General features: G+C 45.7%; 1 protein-coding gene across 3 annotated transcripts in view; it reads left to right on the top strand.

Moving 5' to 3' along the window:
* Nucleotides 1-442: 442 nt before the first annotated feature.
* Nucleotides 443-20430, top strand: part of KCNQ3 (potassium voltage-gated channel subfamily Q member 3) — a 197958-nt gene continuing 177970 nt past the window's right edge. For all 3 annotated transcript variants that reach the window (XM_083826419.1, XM_083826420.1, XM_083826421.1), the window contains exon 1: nucleotides 443-860. In XM_083826419.1, the coding sequence (XP_083682545.1) occupies nucleotides 514-860 (347 nt within the window). In that variant the 5' untranslated portion in view covers nucleotides 443-513. The remainder of the gene's footprint in view (nucleotides 861-20430) is intronic.

Consider the following 20430-nt stretch of genomic DNA (forward strand, 5'->3'; position numbering starts at 1 on the left):
GCTGGGGGAGAGGGGGGCGGGCGGCTATTTGCTGGTGCATACAATGGGCCACTCCCTAACGTGAGGGCTGGGGGGGGGGGGGGGGGGGGGGGGGGGGAGGCAGGAGCTGGGAGGAGGAGGAGGAAGAGGAGGAGGGGTAGAAGGGGGGAGGAAGGGGCTCGGGCATCGGGCTGGTAAATAAACTCCGCGATGCTTCCCCTCCCAGGTGCCCACCGCGCTGCTCCAGCCTCCCCTCCGCCCGCCGGCGGGGATGACCTGAGGGGGATGTGACCGCCTCCCCCCCCCCTCCATCCCCCCTTCCCCTTATTATATATATATACATATATATATATACTCCCCATCCACATATATATATATATATACACACACATATATATATATATATACAAACACACCACCCAACCATCCGGGGGGGGAGCTGGGGGGGGTGGGGGGGAGGGCGGGGAGCTCGGATCATGGCCTTGGGGCTCCCGGGGCTGCCGCCGAGCCGCAGCTCGCCTCCGGGGCCCGGCCATGGGGCTGAAGGCTCGGCGCGGCGCTAGCGGGGCGGCGGCGACATCGGGCGGCCGGGCGGCGACGGGAGGTGGCGGCGGTGGCGGCGGAGGTGGCGGCGGCGGAGACTCCGAGCAGGGCTCGCTGGCCCTGGGGTCCGGAGCCGATCGCGACGGGACTCTGCTGCTGGAGGGCGGCGGGAAGGACGAGGGGGGCAAGCGGAGCCCGCCGGGCTTGGGGCTGCTGGCCAAGACCCCCCTGAGCCGCCCGGTGAAGAGGAACCACGCCAAGTACCGACGGGTCCAAACTTTGATCTACGACGCCCTGGAACGACCCCGAGGCTGGGCGCTGCTCTACCACGGCTTCGTGTGAGTACGGGCAGCGGGAGCGGGACCCCCGGCCCCCGGGGATCCCCGGCAGGATGCGCCTGGGGGCCCCTTTTTGCTTCATCATCCCCGGCCGGGGGACTCGCTCCCAGCACCGGGGGAACGGCGGGGACCTCACTAAGGGATGTGCTGGCTGAGTGGTTTTCTTATTATTACTCTGACTCCTTATTCTTATTCTTTTTTTTTTATTATTATTCTTTATTCTTCTTATTCTTATTCTATTCTTATTCTTATTCTTATTCTTATTCTTATTCTTATTCTTATTCTTATTCTTATTCTTATTCTTTTTTTCATATTCCTTTTTCTTATTCTTATTATTTTCTTCCTATTAATTTCTTCTTACTATTTTTTCTTACTATTTTCTTCTTTTTATTCTTTTCTTCTTATTATTCTTTTCTTTTCTTCTTATTATTCTCTTCTTATTATTCTCTTCTTATTATTCTTTTCTTCTTCTCCTTCTTATTTTTTTTTATATTTTTATTATCTATCTTTTTCCCTCGGGTTTCCCCAAAACAAACGGTTTCTTTCGAGCCCGTGGCTCCCTCCGGGCCGTGCCCCTGCGTCGCCTCAGGGCGCTGTGCCCAAACCTGCGCGCCTCAACCCCTGGAAGCGGGATAGGGGAGCAGGAGCCAGCTCTGAGCGGGTTTAAGGCTCGAAGTGCTTAAGGGGACGCTGCCAGCTTCAGTTCAGCGCAGAGCATTACATGTGGCTAAACCAGCTTTTATAAACCCCGGGTGAACCGGCTCCCGCAGAAGCTGAACGTGGCAAACGAAAGCCATCGGGTTTCGGTTCTCTGAGTGTCACCCCGCAGGGCACGAAGCCCAGGCACTGCAGCCCTGTCCACCAGAAAGTTGAACTGGCCACAGGCAGAGATGAAACAAACTCGTTTTCTGTCCCAAAGGCGCCAAGGTATATTAATGACCACTGGCATTCCTAAAAATTCAGATCCCTTAAGCTTTCATAAGAATATAGAAAAAAAATAAGGCTGCTTACAGCATACAACGAAGTTGGCAGAGTCCTGTTAAAATAAATGTGTTTTTTTTTAGTGTTGTGAATGTGTTTGAAAACCCAAGGGATTATCAGTGATCGTGGTGTACTATTTCTCTTGAATTCTGTAACGTATACAGAGCCCTGTGTGATAGAGGCTTTAAGCAGTGATTTCTGAAATTGCTTTATTTGCCAAAGACAAAGTGCTCTGGGCTGTATGGGCTGCGAGCCTGGAGTTGGATTTTGGGAAGCCCTGATCACCAGTGTAGTTCCTGCACTTGCAGATAAACACCTCGAGTGTAGGGCTGTGATTCTACCTTCCGGCAAATTTCTCGTGGATGTTTGCAGGGATTTCGCCCTGGGCGAGAAGTAGAAGGCAGCGTTCACTATTGAAGTGCTGCTATGTGCCACTCACCTATTGCTGCCCCCCTCTTCTCAGTGTTTTCATAAAGTGTGACTTGGGACAAAGGCTCCTGCTTTCCAGTTTGATTTCTGTGACAATGTGGACACCGGCTACCATCACCTCTTTTTTTTTTTTGCCTTTTTTTGCCTTTGGAATAAATTGTGGTAGCAGGCAGGGAGAGACAGCATTTGGGGCCAGGGGAAGATGCTGTGCTGGGGGAGGCTTTTTGTACAGAGCTCGCTGTTGGGTTGTGCTTGGTATTGCATAACGCTGCTCCTGCCTGGGGAGAGCCGTGTCTGGACGGAGGCACACCTCCCGCTCCTCCTGCCTCGCTCAGCCCACACAGGCTGCATAAATGAAGCTTTGGCACACGCCAGAGCCTTACAAGTGCGTGGCATCTCTCTGTTTGTGGATAGCCATGGCAGCTGGGTCAAATCCATGCCCAGGCTCATGCCTGGGAACAAGCAATAGGGTGGTGGATGGGGCTAGAGAGGCTAAGGTAGGCTAAGTCACATTTGTGCGCAATGGGTATAAAAATTTCAACGTTACAATATTCATATTAACTGGCTGTCTAGGTGTGTGGCTACCCTTAAAATCCTTATGCAACATGGATTGCAGAATGGGCAAAATTGTAATTTTATAGGGTTTGATCCTTCTTAGGAGTGGACCCAATGTTCTGTGTGGCCAACAGCTCCTTGGTGGCTGCACAGTCCTGCAAAATGCTGAGATGTGAGCCTGGCATGCTCCCACAGAGTTCAGTAAGGGTATTGGTCAGTCAATCAACGTTAATGAAAAAACACCTTTAGCACTCCTTATCCTAAAGGGAAGTAAAACACACAACTCCTCCCATGGTTCCACTTCTTTTGGTGAAGGTTCTGCTGTGCCCCTGTGAACATCAGCGGGGAAGGCACCATCCTCTAGGCAGGAACCCAAATGTGTTTTCTGGGCCAGATCCTCCCCAGACTTTTTTGGACTTGATGGGGAGATGAGGGAATGCTGCTCGGTTTTTATGGCATTAAGGTTGAGGAGAACGGGCTTCCAGATGAGCAATGCTGGGTCAGCAGAGAGCACGGCAATGTTTCCAGCTGGAATAGGTGTCCTGTGCCCCCGCAGGAGGTGTGAGCACAGAGCACCTCGAGCAGCCACCCAGTGCTCTGCCTGGGCTCTGCCAGCCCACCCCCTCCGAAGCCACCCAGGGGTGTTCTGCAGTCCAAGTTTCTGCTCAGTCTCATCTCCTTTTTGAACTCGGCAGAAGCTGTGGGCTCCTACCTCACTACACGATCAGGCCCTGCAAAAGAAACCTGCCAAAAGTGATGGAGCAGCGTGCTGAGATCTTGCTGCCAGCTTTCCGAGCTCGTTCGTGCGTCTGGAGAGCAATGACCTGCTCGAGAGCAGGAGCAGTGCAGCAGGGAAGCAGCACTCTGAGTTGATGTCTGAAGTCTTTGTTCTTGCTTTCAGATGAATTGTCTTTTAGCCTTTTTCCTTCTGAAAAGGAGTCCCTCTCAGGCTGGAGGTGCTGCTGTGACACCGTGCAGTGCTGTCCCGGCAGTTCCCCACTGCTGCTTTTCACACGAGAACACTTTACACTCTCTCTTGGGTTGCCGAGAGATTGATTGCCAACCTTTCCATAAAGTCTACAAATATGCCATTTTACTTAGGAAGGAAAGTCCCATTTATCCTAATAAAACATCATACTTCATCTCATTCGGAGTCACCTTTCAGCAGATATCAATATTTTTGCAATACAATCAAATTAAGAGTAAGACAGTTGCTCTCATGCATGTAGGACCGAGGGAATAAACAGCTGAGGAACAAAAGGGGTTGCAGCATGGGCGGATGTGATGGATTCCTCATAAGGTGCTTAAGGAAGAGCTGATTCAAAGGACTTTGGTGCTGCCTATCCCAGGATTTCGGAAGTGGGAAGCTGCTGATGGAAGAGGCTTGCATTTTTCAGACACACTGAGGATGTTGTGTGAGGGCAGGAAGGGGCTTTGCAAAGGTTTTTGCAAAAGCTTTGGATGCCTGAAAAAAATAACCTACCTTTTAAAAGGGCAGTGCAGATGGGAACTCATTAAATTGTACAGTGATGCCCATATGGCTACGAAGGGGTCACGATCCTTCGTGCATCTCCCTGTTCTAATGTGCACATAAATAAAGGCTTGACACAGTCCCTGGTGTAAACAGTTCCCTTTGCTTTAGGTGCAGTTGGATCTACTGAAATGATTCAATCCCTTGAAATAACCGAATGAGAATGCAAAAACATGATCAGGCACAACCAGGCCATAGGGACAAGATGCAGGGGAATTTCTGGTGGCAGTTTTGGCGTTCAGCCTTCGGCAGCAGTGATTTGCAGAGAGCGATAGGAGAGAGATTTCTTGTGATTCTTCCTCCTCCCTTGTTCTGCACATCTGAATTTGCACCTTTGCTTATAGCAAAGAGAAAGGTGATTTGGTCCCAAAGAAGCTGACTCCGTTTCCTTCACCTTCTGAAAACATCTATTTCCTGTATGTACTACTGGGCAGAAGATTTACCTAACACCTTTAAAGTTCTCCCTGCCAGAACACCAGTGGTCTCAGACCTGGTGGCAATACTGCAGTATCTTGATGGAGTGGTTGGTAAGATAAAATATTGAATTTCCCATGAAAGAATTCACCTCCTCAAACCTGAGCTCCTGCACATTTGCAGGAAAATAATAATAATAATAATAATAATAATAATAATAATAATAATAATAATATATATATATATAAACACACACATAGCTGTTTAAATCTTTGAGATTTTTGATTTGGAAATGGCTCCTGGGGGTGTAAGGTCAGGCTACAACCTATCCCTGCTCTTTTCTGAGCTCCTCTTCCTGGAGGTGTAACTACAGCTCCCGTGATGCACTGAGCTTTCCTTTGTGTCGAGAATCACGCTGTATATCCAGAATCCCCTGATGCTGAGCCTCGTGGGATGAGTGGTTTGGCCAGGATGACTGACTCGAGCCCTGCTCACCTCCATGAAACACCCAAATGCTTTATTTATGCACAGAAGCAAAAATGAATTGAATGAAAAAAAAAAAAAAAGCAAGTAAGATTTTGATTTTTTAGTTTATTTTTAATTATAAGCACAAGGAATTTGGTGGATGATGGACAGACTCCAGGAAGGTAACAGAATTCAGATCAACTTTGCAATGGCAATTTGTGGAAAATTTTCAGCCTGACTTAATGAAAACAGAGGCTGAAGGAGAGGTAGCTAGGAGATATTCTTATTTTCATACCATCCCCCGAGACAACTGCAGCCGTTACTTTCACAGAAAAATAAGACTAGGAAAAGGCTCGGGACTGGATTTTCCTTTTTTATTTTGTTTTTGAAAAGTGTGCGATATTGGCTGCTCTCGACTGCTGTGGATCAGCACAGCATACCTCCTGATGGGAAAGGGGAAACCATGGGGAACACGTGAACGTCCTTGCCTATTTTGCATCTAATCATCTCTCAATACCACTTAGCGCCTGGAACAAACAGAGGAGGCAGAGGGATACGATCATCAGTGCTTCTGGGAACCTCTTGTATGACTGATCCTGGGTGGGCTGTTTGTGGGAAAGGGTGTTGAGGGACTTGAGGAACAGGTGGGAATTTTCCATTATTTTCCTCTTGGCCCTTCGGGAGACGCTTTGTAAGATGCACCGAGCCGTCACCCTGAGGTGAGCTGGGAACAGGCTGGGGGCAAGAAGGAGGATAAATTGTATCCCTTCCTTGGCCTGTCTGGCATGGACTTGTCTCTAAGTGAGTCCCCGGAGCAGGAGAGCAAGCCTGGTCCATTAGCAAGCTCCCTTTGTGAATGCGTTTGCCAGTGCGAGCCCCATTTTAATTATTTATCCTAATCCATCGTAATGCACGGAATATATATTCCGCTCTGTATTTTGTAAAAAATAACAAAGCCTTACTCATTGGAGACCTTACTGCACACCTCTGTTGACACAGCTCTGCTGAGACTTGCAGGGGCTCCCCGGGGCTGGTGTGGGGATGCGACTGTTTCCTCCACCAGGATCAGCAATGCTGTGAGCTGGTGTTTGCTCGTGGTGGTGGGGAAGGGGAGGCAGAGCCTGGGGAAATCTTGGCTGGCTGTGGAGCACCAGCGGGTTACGGTCCTGCTTTGGAGTCACTTTGGCAGGTGCAACAAAACTCGTGGGTGCCCAGTGCTTCCTCAAGCAACCTCTGAACTCCCTCTGAAACTACAGGCCTGGCCCTCTGGTGGGCAGGGGTCTGGGCGGAAATGTGTGTTTTCAGCTCGCCATCACCTACAGCCCCGTAACTCCTCACCAGGGCTTTGGTGTCGACAGTGAGATCCACTCAGGGATCGGTGCCGGCTCGGTCAGCCTGCAGTGCTCAGTGTTTCCATGGCTACGCCGCTAACTTGCCGAATTTTGGTGCTGCGAACGCCTGCCTGGGAGAGCTGGTGGGAGCTGCGGGCACGCAGGTGTCTGTAGTGATGATGTTCTCCTCTGCAGGCCCTAAATCCCCAGGGGTGTGTGTCCCTGGGCACCCGTCTGCGGGTCGTGGCCAGGTGAAGCGGCGGCTGGGCTCGTTCAGGTGGGCAGAGAGCTCAGTGCTGGGGAGCATCAGCACCAGCAGTGACAGCAAACCCGCAGCAGCTCCTCACACCATCAACTCCACCAGCAACGAGCCCCTCGGAAAGGTGCCAGAGTCCCTGCTGTCATTTCTATAGAACCGAACTGTGCCAAATTTCATCATCCTGTCCGGAGGGGATGCAGCAGAGCCCCTCCAGCAGCCACCAACCTGGGTTTTTCTCCTCTTCTGAGAAACTCAGAAGCGAGGAGTAGCACTGTCGCAGTGCTGCCCTGCCGGTCCCGGAGGCACCATTTCCAGAAAAAAACCCTGTGCCAGGCATGTTGCAGTGTCCCCAGCACAACAGCTGGGCTCAGGTCAGAGGCGGCGCTCGGTTCGGTCCCTTCTCGTGCCTCGCTTCGCTCCTTGCACCTCACAGGTCTGGGCACCTGTGGGTCAGCTGCCTGGTGGAGAGGTCACACAGGTTTTATTTCTTAATTTCATCTGAGATGTTTTAAAACTGAGCAGGGAGAGCCTCCCCACACACTTTTTGCTTCATTTGGTACAGAACACGGGAACCTACAAGACAAATCCAATGGGAAAAATAGTAACTGAAGCTGATGTATATTAACAGCTGGATTAAAAAAAACCTCACATATCTACCTTGTTATATACCACTGTGTGCTTCAGTGTGTAAGTGAACATGAAGGTGCCCTGGCAGTGCCTGCCTCTCCCAAACATCCCACCAAAGGCTACTTACCTGGCATCTTCCTGTTCTTTTTTTGGGCTCCCCATCCTCAAACATTACTTGACTAAATCCTCTTTAGTTGTAGCTTAGCCAGGGTACAAACCTGTGCATGAATGTACTAGGGCAGTAAGAAGTCCTTTCCAGCACCGATGTGTGTGCAAGGTCAGGTGATAACAATGCACATTCAAGGACAAGGTCTGGACTTGAGTAATTTGGTCGTAATTTTAGCAGCTCAAAGAAACTTCCCAATCAAAATCAGTCATGTGAGCATTAAGATCATTTATATGTTGTTTTGAAGCATGATATAGCAGTAACTTTAGATATAGCCAGGCAGCTGGGTGGTAGGACATTATTGTGATCAGCTTTGTACGGTATAAAAAATAATTATGTTTATTTTTGTATTTAATAATGCAAGATTTCCTTCTTGTGTGTGAAGCTTTACAGAAGAAGTGGAGCCATGGAGCCATTGCTTCCTCTACTGCTTCGGGCAGATCCTGTATTAAAAGGGTTAATTTAAATATTAATAGCATTACAAGGAATATGAGCCATGAGAGCTGTTATGTATATGCCTCCTCCTGTCTTAGGGTGATAGCTGGGAAATTTAACATTTTCTATGGAGAGAGGGACATGCCCAGGGATATTTAGGTTCATGGCAACCTACTTAGAAATAGGCACTTTGGGAGAACTTTCAGGCTGGAAATAAGTAAATTGCCTTCTCCAGCCTCAAGCAAGCAAGCTACTTAAGAGCCTGTTTAACTTGGAGCCGGTGAAAGGTGCCAGTGAAGTCAGGAGAAACCTACCCAAGGTGACACTGAGGTCAGCCTCAGTGAAGGAGTACAACTGAGGTGTGGTGGAAGGCAGCGCTAGGTTTCATCATCTTCTTCTGCACAACCAACCCGTCGCTGACTTTTTCTGGTTCGTAGGTGGGTCTTAAAAACCATACTGAAGTGGAGACGCATTTCTCCAACCCTGCTGAGTCTCAGTTTGGGAGATGCTGAGACCCTGATTTCAGAAGCATTCCATGTCTCTTGAGGTGGTGTGTGCTCTCACCTCCTTCTGCATATATAAATCTCGCCAAAATCTTTCCTAATTTCCTTTTCTAGGTTGCTGGTACATGGTGGTCCTTTTTATGGGAGCAACAGTGCAGGAACCCTAATCCTGTCCATGTTAGCTGTTCTCCTGTTCTCTTTTGCTTCCTTTGACTTTCTAGACTTTATGTCATTTTCTGGATATTTGCATTTCATTTGTCCTCCTCGTTTTCAGAGTTGTTGCTGAGAGCTGTATGGAAGTGTTTTGCATTTCCTTGCCAAGCTGTATTTGGTTGTGTTGACTCTCCAGTGTTGTTTTCTAATCTCAGATGCTTTTCATATTTACTTTCTTCTGTCCTCACTGGTGTTTTGATCACCTTCCAGATTAGTATCTGGTAATTTTGTTAACGTTCAATTTAATTATTTTTATAGATCATTAAGGAAGCATTTAATAAAACCAGAACTAAGAAAATCCATTCAGCATTTCACTAAATAACAACTTCTCCCCCTCCTGGTTAATATGATATCATTTGTTATGGCTTTATTTATATCTCTGAAGCCAGTTTTTAATTGCATCTAGTTTCTGCTAGTCAACTGAATTAATACAAGAACTAGGACTTCATGAGACACTGCACCTATGTTTAAACAGCAATTATTTCCTCATTTCCTTTTGTTTCGACCTGATTGTTGGGTTACTTTTATCTGTTCAGTTCAACGGTATGAATTTGTTTACCTTCCCATCTCAGATTTCCAACCTTTTGATATATTAATGTCCTGGTTCCAGTTAGGACAGAGTTAATTTTTCCTCATAGTAGCTGGTAGGGTGCTATGTTTTGGATTAGGATGAGAAGAGCGCTGATAACATGCTGATGTTTTAATTGTTGCAGAGCAGTGTTTACACCAGGCCAAGGACTTTTCGGCTTCTCGCTCTGTCCTGCCAGCGAGCAGGCTGGGGGTGCAGCAGGAGCTGGGAGGGGACAGACCCAGGACAGCTGACCCAAACTGGCCAAAGGGGTATTCCATACCATCTGGCGTCATGCTAAACAATATATAGGGGTGGCTGGCCGGGGTGGGGCGCTGGCTGCTCGGGGATAGGCTGGGCATCGGTCAGCGGGTGGTGAGCAATTGCATTGTGCATCACTTGTTTTCTTACACATTATTATTATTAATACTATTATCATTATCACTATTATTATTATTATTGTTATTATTATATTCCTGTCTTAATAAACCGTCTTTATCTCAACTCACCGGCTTCACTTTCCCGTTTCTCTCCCCCATCCCAGAGAGGGAGGGGGGAGGGTGAGCGAACGGCTGTGTGGTGTTTAGCTCCTGGCCGGGTTAAACCACAACAATTAAGTTTGTAACTGATATAACAATTCAGTGTTCCTAGTGCTGTCCTCCACCAAAGCAGAGCTGAAGCAACGCTGAAAGCTTAAATGCCCCAATCCATCCAAGTCCCAATTCTTATATATTTTGTAGGAACTATTTGGTTTAGGCTATACCTTACTTCAAATGAAGGACAGAGATGTTCATCTTAAAACACAAGACTCTTTACAGGGCATTTCCCACTGACTGTAAATGCAAAAAAAAAAATCTAAAAATTTCTGTTTTCAATGGGGATGAAAGAGAAGTAGGTACAGCTGTTGAGGGTCTGATAGTGAAATCCCCAAAGCGCATGGTGGGGAGCTGCCCACCAGGCGCTCAGCAGTGCAGCATCAGCTCTGCTTATCTTTGTTCCCCTCATGCCTCTCCATGCAGTTCTCAGAGCATTTACAAGGAGGGATTACACCCTGAGGAGGGAATGTCAAGAGCAGCTGATTGAAATTACAGGGGAATTAATTTAGGAAGGTAATTACAAGAACTGGAATTTGCTCTTCTACCTTTGCTAATACTGCTGCTTGTGAGATGCTGCTGGGAGAATTTCAATGCACACAACTGGCAAGGCTCCCTGATCAGATATTGTCTGCACAGTGGCATCAGATGCGTAGGACCATGGCTCTGGACCAGATTTTCAGTGTGGCAGCATCTTCACCCATGCCTACAACAGTCATTAAGTATGTCTAGACTAATTGGCAAAGCCATGCCGGGGATGTTCCTGAGCAGCGGCACACACTGGCCAGTAACACAGCATGGCTAGATGACCTGTGCCGTGGTTGCAGTCCAAGACAACTAAATGGCATAACCATTTTATGTGGGATCTTACCACCTTGAGGATACCCTCCTGGGTCTATGCAAATGGCCACTTTTCTTTGGGATAAGACTCAGGAAATCCTACCCCAATGAAATAATTTGGGTTTCACCCTTTGTGCATGTCTATGACACCTTCTATTTTCTATATCTTATCTTTTTCTTGCTCATGGGACTTTGTGAAGGCCTTTGCCTATTCTGTTTCAACACTCCTTGTTGTGATCAAACTCTCAGAGGTTCAGATACTTCAGCTCCTTATCTCGGCACGCCAACAAAGCCCAATAATTTTCTGTGGTATTAATCCATGAGAAAGAGACCACTGATCGTTCAGTACCAAACTTTTGATTTCTGTACAACACAGAAGATATTGCTAGTTGCATTGTTGCTGCTATTTGGACATTTCTCCCAGTTTTGTCTAACTCATTGTAGGAGATGTTGCTCCATTATCTTGTCAGGTCCTGTGTGCAATGACACTGTGCAGAGGTCTGCCAGCTGACGTTCATGGCAGTTTCTGCTTCTAGAATATAGCATTATCACACCGCACCTTCTCAAACACGCTACTCTATTCAGTGCTAAATTACTTAAAACAACTTGTTTTCCCTGCTTTCCCTCAGGGCTTGAGAGGCTGTTTATCAACATTCACAATGGGATCCATCCATCTAGTGCCTTATCTGAGGTAGCTGTCTGGACTCTTTTTGTATTTGCAGAAGAAAAATAGGAAATAGAAGTTTCTGGAGTGCAGTTAATCTAATCCTGAAGATGGTTCTAAAATAAGTGAGATTAATCACTTCTTGCAGTGCCTGAAACTTCTCACTGACTACAGAAGATGCGTTGGGTGATGAACTTGAATTTAGGTGTCCACGCTGAAAACACTTGAGGGATGGGAAACTTTTCACCTGACCTGAGAGATGGGACTCAGAGCCACATTAAGATAACTAAATTTAGATATGTACATGTGATGTTCTGTGCCTGAAATAGGTATTTCGGTTCTCTTTATAGTCAGTGGAGATCTAGTCAATACAGTCAATACATTTTATGGTGCAATTCATCCAACCAGTTGTAGGGGTCTGCTTTACATGGGGATAAATCACAGCTTCAGGTCCATTCTGTTGTCTATAGTATGAGCCAAGGTGACTTGATATCCAGCAAAAGTCTGCAGTAAAAGCCACTTTCAGACAGATGAGTCTTGCCTATAAAGGCAGAAGAAATTTTAGTCCTACTTTTAGATAGGCTTTTATTAATATTAGGCTCTCTATAAAATTCTGATTCCCTTTCCTGAAGGGCTGTGTATATGTGGCTGCTTATTATTGCAGGCCATGACAAGCCCACAGTTATCCCTGACATTGTGTCAAAGAAAAGAATGATGGTGTAGCTATTCTCAGTTTTGGTATTCTATTTACGCTGCTGATTTCAGTAGCTTTAAGATCTTTCCCTAGTTGGGAATCTTGAGTTTACCCCTTCACCTTCCTTTGGTCTCTGCTTTGCCACGGGGTCTGTCTTCCTAAGCTCTCCCATACATCGCTCTTGATGCTGTTTGGAGTTTATTTTATAATCACAATTGCAGTTGAACTTGAGATCATGCTCAAACCCACATTTAACCACCTTTTGAACTAAGCTTCAAAACCAAGGGCTGTGATCAACTGGGTTTTCCTGGCACCTTCTTGTGGCCATTTGGGATTCACCTGGGCACAGGATTTACTGGGGTGGGAGTTTTCCAGCAGCAGTCCTAATTCTTCCTGTTCCTGAATTTTTGTCCACTGGCATTGCTCCTCCTGCTCTACCACTCAGCCCCCCGTATCAATGAACAGATAGCACTGCTTTCTAGAAGATGTCTTTTTAACAACACCAATTTTTATGTGCTATAGTTTCCTCTGTGAAGCTTGAAACTCTGTAGGTATGTAAGCAGCACTCAGTATTTTTAGAGGGCATACTCACCTTCATACACCGGCTGAATCAGTACCAAGAATTGAACCTAACGCTGAAATCATCAGAGAGCTACTCCGTATTTGAATGCATGAAAATGCCTCTAACATAAGGAGCAGTTTTTAGGTGGTGGTGTATTCCTTTAACAGCTGCTAGTTTGTATTTTGCTTGTTTTCACAGAAATACTGAGCCAGCAACCCCTTTTAGTCATGTCAGTACAAATGTAGAGTAAATCTATTAAAGCTAGAAGAACAATTGGATTTGGCTGCTGCAATGTGAGCATGTTCTGGATCCACTACAAATTTTTTTTTGTTTTTTTTTTACTGATTTTCTGTTAGCGACAGAGGCCCAGGTTAAGGGCCTGCACCTCTGGTGAGGAGCTCCCCTGCCACAACGAACTCCCAGTAAGGTAAGAGAGCTTGAGGAATGGGGGAAACAGGAGAGGTGGAGATGCAGGATAGTGAGGGAGCACTGACTTGTCCCAGGGACTTGCCAGGGACTCAGCTGTACGCACACTGTGGTGTTCGTGGCTTCTCTCCTTTGCCTCAGGAGTTGGCTTATGCAGACGTGGAGTCTTCCTTCTCTCCCTACTCCCCAGTGTTGAGAGAGGATATTCCCCAGAGAGAGCCTGGGGAAGTTGAGCCCAGAGAGAGCCTGGGGAAGCAACGCACCATCTCTCTGCTCATTTTTTGGTGTAGATCCTGATTTTGGGGCTGTAGGAAGGAGCAGCCATAAAACCATTTAGTATAGAAAGGATCTTCAGAGGTCTCCAGTCCAATCTAGTCAGCAGGGCTCACTTCAAAGTCAAACCAAATTGTTCCACAGAGTTGTGTCGTGTTTTGTGCATCTCTAAGGTTTGAAAGATTTTATATTGTGAGGGCTGATAGATTTTATTTATTTATTTATTTAGTTTCCCCACAGTATGTCAGTTTATAGATTTCTTATAACGGAAAGACTTCTGGGCCAGAATTATGGGATGTCTTCTTCCCTCCCCACTCCATTCAATCCTGAATATGCATAGACAGAAATGAACTGTAACATCTGGCCAGAGATGCTGGGCAGGTCAGCCCACCATGGAGGCAATGACCCTCATATTAACCACAAACAAAGCTGCTTGCTGCTAGGCTAACCAGCACCAATGTCGTCTATATTTGGAGTGCTGACACTGGGAAATGCTAGGGATAATCTTTAGGGTAATCAACTAAGTTCATTGAAAATAGTCCTTTCTCAAGGACTTCTCAATTTTATTTTTTTTACTGACGCTGTTGTAATTTGACATTTCCACCAGTTCTTCATCAAATTCTCCAATTACAGAAGGCAGAATTGTCCAATCTTTAGTAATTTCTCCCTACTCTACAGCTCCTCCTGACTTTCTCATCTCTTTGTCTCTGTCCCTTCCTCACCTGCTCCCATTTTCTTCCTTTGGTGGCATTTAATGCTTGCTGAAGTGCAGCTCCAGTAACTGTTTGCTGGATTATCACTCGAGGGAGCCATCCAGCTGTGCTTTTTGAGGGACCCCTCAGCCTCTCATGCTCTATGCCACTACAAGAGTAGAGTCCAGCCATAACTGACTCAAACTGAGGTGGCCTAAGTTCTCTGATAGCAGGTTGATGGGGCTGACAAGACAGTTTTGTTTCCTACCTGGACTTGCATAAGTAGTTGTATTTACTTTTTGGTCTTTTTAATACTGGACTTTGACTTTGAGTTCACTTTAGCTAGCAAACACTTGGTTCTGCAACTTGCTTTGGTAGTGCTAACACACCCAAGAGACCTATGTCAGCATTAAAAATGGGCCTCTCATTCCCTCTGAATAGGAACTAAATAGGAATTACTTTGTCCATATCATGCAAGGCAGTCTAGGTGCTGGAATTCTCTCTGAGTCACCTTGTGTTTCATCATCATTAGTGTTTCTTTTTCGGTTGCACAGCTCCCTGATGCGGAATTCAGCATCCGGTGTTGAGGTGCTCCCGCTGGACCAGCGTGTGGCTGGGCACAGCCCTAAGTTAACGTCACCGTACAAGCAACATCGCTGTAGGAGGAGCTCTTAGAGCTGTGATTCAGACCCACACACTTCTGAGTCACTGTTCACGATCACTCTTTGCTCTAGGGGTGATGGCGGTGTTAGGGAATGAGCGATTTATTGGTGTCTGAGCTAATATCCGTCCCTTGAGTGTATCCAGGCACAGAGGAAGGGTTTTAGGAGCACCACGTGCAGACTAACTCAAGATCTGCAGGATACTTTATACCCAACTTGAACCACACCTGCATCTATTGCTCCCAGAGTCCCAGTAAAAATGCAAGTTCCTGGTTTGCACCCCTATTTGCTGTCAGAGCTGATATCCCCAAAAAATAAAGGATGGGAGCTCCTGGTGCAACAATACCTGGACAACAACTTTTCTCTAGTGAATGAGTATATACCCAGGACTGAAGGTCATGGCTTGCTGCCTGAATTATCACAATCCCCAGCAAGTGGGATGAGAACACATCATTGCTCCCAGGGACCAAAGCAGGGCATTATCACCTCGTAAGCAACATTTTGCTGGAGACCATAAAACAGTTTTTCTGTTATAGAGTTATGTCTTATAGTTTTCTGGAAACAGTAACTCTAAAGGAAACATTATTAGGATGAATGATGAAAAGAGATTTGGGGCAGATGGAAATGTGTCAGTGCTCATCTTCATTGGCAGAGCTTGTTTTCACATATTCTACCATGAGTTAATTTCCAAGCAACTTGAAATAGATAATGTGCTTATAAGCATTAATCTGAGTGCTGCATCAGTATTTGTTTGAGGCTATGAAGACTAATACTTTTTGTTATTAGAAGACTTTTTAACTGCATAAACGATGACACAGTAATGTTTGGAAGATGGTGCAAGATAGATTCAGTCTAGAGATAAGATTTAACAGCAGGAAAGATTACTGCTGGAAGAATTTGCAAATTACTAATTTTCCACTTATCATTTTTAAACCAGCCTTGGCGAATTCCTCAAACAAAAGCTGTAGGCTGTAGCGTAGCTGCAAAAGACGGGCTTAAGTCAGTAATTCTGGGTATCCTTGGCTGTGATTAAGCAGGACTTTGAGTTATAGCTAGGAATATGTGTGTGTGTGCATTTTAATTTAGCAACAGATAAACAAACAAATGAGTGATGAAGTAACTCAGGAAGAAGATTCACTTGTTTCCTAACTTAATATTAATATTAAAATGTAACATAGCATAAGTAATAAGTAATAACTGTAATAGAAATAACAGCAGTAGAATAGGGCTGGGATTCCTAGAAGTGAATGTAGGCTTCTTCCCTGGAGGCGTCTACACCAAGTCATTCCAATCTCCTCAGCTGTTGGTATAGATCACGGATATGGGCATACTGGTGATTGCTCAACTCATTCTGAAGCAAATGATGACATCGATAAATCACACCCTGATAACTAAAGATGATACCAAATAAATAGATCTCCTTTGTCTATAATAATAGGAGCATTAATGCATGGCTTAGACATAGACGACTGCATTATAAATAGTAAATTTAAATGAATGAACTTCATCCTAATCACATTGCTGAAGGCCTTGTGGGGATAATAACTTCACAAAATTCTCTGGACAATAGGTGAAAAGAGATCCATCCTTTTTGCCCTTAAGATGACTGCCAAATAGTAAAATCTCTAACTGTCTTGAGTCTTGGGACACCTTTCTCCCTCCAGAGAAGGTAAATAGAGGAACCAGCATCACCAAATTTTTGCAGCTTTGGATCCTGATTCAGTCTTGTACCTAAATCTTGTAGGCTGAGGTAGGTTGAGCTTGTGTTCCTGTGGGACTCTGCTGATGTCTCCCAAGCTCTGCGTGTATGCAGAAATCAAAGATCATGTAGTATAGCTTTGCAGGACGGGGGTTAGAAATTGTTGCTTTAGGCCCTACTGATAGTTAGATAATAATTGTCAAAATGTTGTGTGTTTTTTTTTCTTTTTTCTTTTTTTTTTTTTTTTTTTTTCTTCTGCCTGGAAAGGGTCCCAACTCAATGTTGTCCTCTCCAAAGCACAAATATCTAGCTATATCTCTGAGTTATGTAAAAAGTAATTACAATATGGTCAGTCTTTCAGAGCTGTCAGCTCTGTTGAAGAGTGGGATGTAATTTTTGGGTGTCCATGCAGTTCTTTGCCACTGATCCTGCAAGGAGAACAGATGGACCTGTCTGTTTTCTGCTTTGTCCGGAGGGAAAAAAGAATGGTTTTCAACCCACTTCATTTAAAAAAAAAAACCACACACCTAAACAAAACCATAAAGTCAGAGCTTTATTAGAGTGAGCTAAGAGCAGCAATGTTACAGGGAAGAAGCTGGCAGCTGTGAAGGCAGCTCCAGTGATGATGATAAAACAGCAGCCGAGCTGGAGGAGGAGACGAGGGGAGTGTTGGAAATAAAGCTGCAAAACGGAGGAGGATGAGGAGTAACCGGGCTACAAGAGGTGAAATGCAAAGAGGAGGGGAATTAAGGTTACTCGGGTAGGTGAACAAGTTAGGAGCTATGTAACGAAGGTGCTGCTTCATTGCTCTACAGGCACTTTTGGTGCCTGTTTCAGGTGAGTTGCACATCTTCTGTAAATGTGAAGCATCTTTAGTCTAAAACCTGTTGTTGCTGTTGACCTGCATGGTAGACCTTGCGCAGTCTGGGTGGACTGAGAACAACCCTAAGACCTGGTCAGCAGTGAGACATCTTGGCCAGAATTGAAATCAGAGGGCAGTGTGCTTTGTGACAATTTGTTTGTACAGTGAGCCTTCCTCTCTCCCCTAGACACTCATGGTTTAGCTACAGATTGTGAAGAAGGTCTAAAGAATAAAGAGGAAGACTAAAGGAACACCATATTCAAGGCATATTGAATGTAACTTCAGGGGGAAACGAGAGGAATAGCTTCATCTGCTCTTGAGCTATAAAAAGGGATATCAATGAGATAGAAGTCAGATTGCACTTGTTCTTAAACGCTCTCAGGAGTAGTCTGCCTGTTACCTCAAATAACAACCACACACGCTTATCTAGAAAGAGAAAACAGGGTTAGAGCTTTGACCCCTTGACCCAGCAATAAGCCAATGATGGCATCCCATTTAGCCCTCGCTGCGCAGCAGTGTGATGGCTCAGAAAAGGTTCACAAGTGATTCCTTGTTCTTCTTCCTTCTCCCTGATGCTAGAGCTTCAGTGGCTTTGGCGGCATGGTCCTGGAGAAACATCTTCCATGGTCCGTGCACCTTTGCAAGGGGAAAGGACCCCATGCCGAATCAGGCCTAAAACCATATAAACCATATCTGTCTTAAACACTGCTTGTTGAAACAACTACCTTGGTGTGGATTTTCTCTAACGGTTGGGTTGTGGTTCTTCAGGCTGGTACCACCTGGTCAGGTTTTCCAGCTTTTCTTTGCAAGAGTGAAGCAAGAATTCTACTTTTTCCTTTCTTAAAGGAAAGCTGTGACTGCCATGGGTTATCCACAAGCTGGGTGAGTAAGGGAAACGATGGTAAGCCTGAGGGTTTGTAGTACTGCGAAAGGAACATAAGTGGAGTGATGATTTTAGTAAGAGCAGATCTCTCTGTTCACATGGCCTGATGGCACATTTTTCAATAAGTTTCCTTACTGCTGCAACTCATGTAATGCACCACCCTGAAACATGGTAGTGAGGTGCAAGACCAATTATAATTCCCTCTTTCTGGCGTGTATACCATGTACAGGACATTCCTTGCATTTTTTTATATATATATATATATTTAAGATTAGGTAGAGGAAAGTCACTGGTCTTGTTCTGATTCAGCAAATCTAGCGTAAAATCAAGCTTTTAGCTGGAGATTAATCTTGAAGTCATGGCACCCTTTTCAGTCCCAGAATCATTTTTAGTGGAGATAAGGAAATTATTAGCAGTGTGCAGTCATGTGATAAGCCGAAATGAATGGGATGGCAAAGGTTACATCTGACATACCTGTGAACGTGTGTTTGAAATAGCAGAGGACCACACAGTCACTGCAGCTCATATTCTATTTGGATTAAGGAAGTGCCTTTTTATGAATTCAGAAATTATTATTTATAATGTATTTATACGCTCTATAGAAGTACTTTCAGGGACAGGCAGAGATGAAGGATTTGGGGGTGATGCAGAACAACCAGGAGACATCTTCGTACCGCCCAGAGAGCCCCAGGCTCCTGCCAACATTTTAGGTTCCTTTCTGTTGCTTCCATAAATCTTCCAACCTTCCTTCTGGTGAGACTCAGACATACCTGACCTCCTCAGAGACATTGCCAGCTGAGGCAGGCATAATTTAAAATGAAAATAGTTATCATTAGCGTAATAAACATTGGTCTCAGTAAGATTAGCAGTTTGCATGTGTGGCATAGAGACAAGCTTCTTGCAAGGGAAGACTGGAAGGAACATGGTGCTGATTCTCACAGACTGCTCCTTCCTTGCTTGGGGGACAGACAGCCCTGGATAGAAAAGAAGAGTGTGAAAAATGTGTACCAGTAAGTAGGGGAAGTTGGCATCACTGGTGGAAAAGAGAGTGCTGTCACTCTAGGGATAGGAATGGTTTCAACATTAGTAAATGTTCTTTGAGCACTGGGGTTTCAGCCATTTGGGGGGTGATCTGGGAAGACACTGAGAATGAAAAGTCAGGTACTGATGGGAAGTCTGTTCCCTCTAACTGGCCTTGAAACAGCACTCAAAAGCCATCCCTATAACAACCATGCTGGCAGCGTCTTCAGTTAGGCCACAGATTAGGAGACTTTCTTAGGGCACCTCTGCTTTGTCACTCCTCTTTAGAGAGTGGACTCCAAGCCTAGGTGGGACTCACGGCTAGCAAAAGGTGTTCCCTCATGTTTCTGTGGGCCTACAGACACTTGGGGACTGAAAAAGGTAGGAGATAAATGCTGTGTGCTTAGTCTGTTCCCCTGTCTGTGATCTGTCTCATCTCTGCCCTTCCTGGACTGCTGAGTTTCCATCTTTGATGGAAGTGCAGAGGATCTAGGGAGGTGGCTGGGAACACAGAACTGTGAAATATTGAGAGTTTCGCCCTCTTCTGGGCCACCACGAGCTGGTGAAAAATAGCAGCCGCTGCTGCATTTTGGGAGATGTATGGGCTGAATCCTATGCACAGATCTCAAGGTGGGTTTGTGATCCTCCAGCTGGCAAGTGCTCAGCTCATGTGTGTTGTTTGTGTTGTTGATTTGCGCAGATAGGTTGCGGTTGGCTTTGTTTCTGGCAGCTCTGGAAAGCAAAGCCAGTTTTGCATATGTCTGGATCCCATATGTGGTGCTGCTGCATGCAGGCGACGTGGGCAGTGTTTGTGCAGGTGCTGGGTTACACCTGCCCGTCTAGCTCTCGCAAGCAGCAATCTGTCTTCTCAGCAAGGGGCTCGGGGTGCGAGGTGTCTGCTTCAACCGGGGAGGAAAGTTACGGTGAGGAGAGATGGGCCAGAAGGGCTGGCAAGGCAACGCAGGGGGTTGATTTTGTAATTTCGATGACCGAAACTTGTTACAGTTGGATGACAGTGATAACTGTAAGACAAAGGGTCAATTTCTGAACTTTGCTAATTTTTTCAATAATTAGGGGAGGGAGGAGAAAGCAAAGAAAATGGAAGGCCAGTTCCTCAGAAGTAAGACTTTAATTAAAGATGTTTTTTGTGGCAGTAGCAGCAAGAACCCAGTTTCAGTCTATGATCTCAACAGGCTAAAATCTGTATGAACTCAGAATAACTG

Source organism: Anser anser (assembly GCF_964211835.1).
Source record: "Anser anser genome assembly, chromosome: 2".
In the NCBI taxonomy this organism is placed as follows: domain Eukaryota; kingdom Metazoa; phylum Chordata; class Aves; order Anseriformes; family Anatidae; genus Anser; species Anser anser.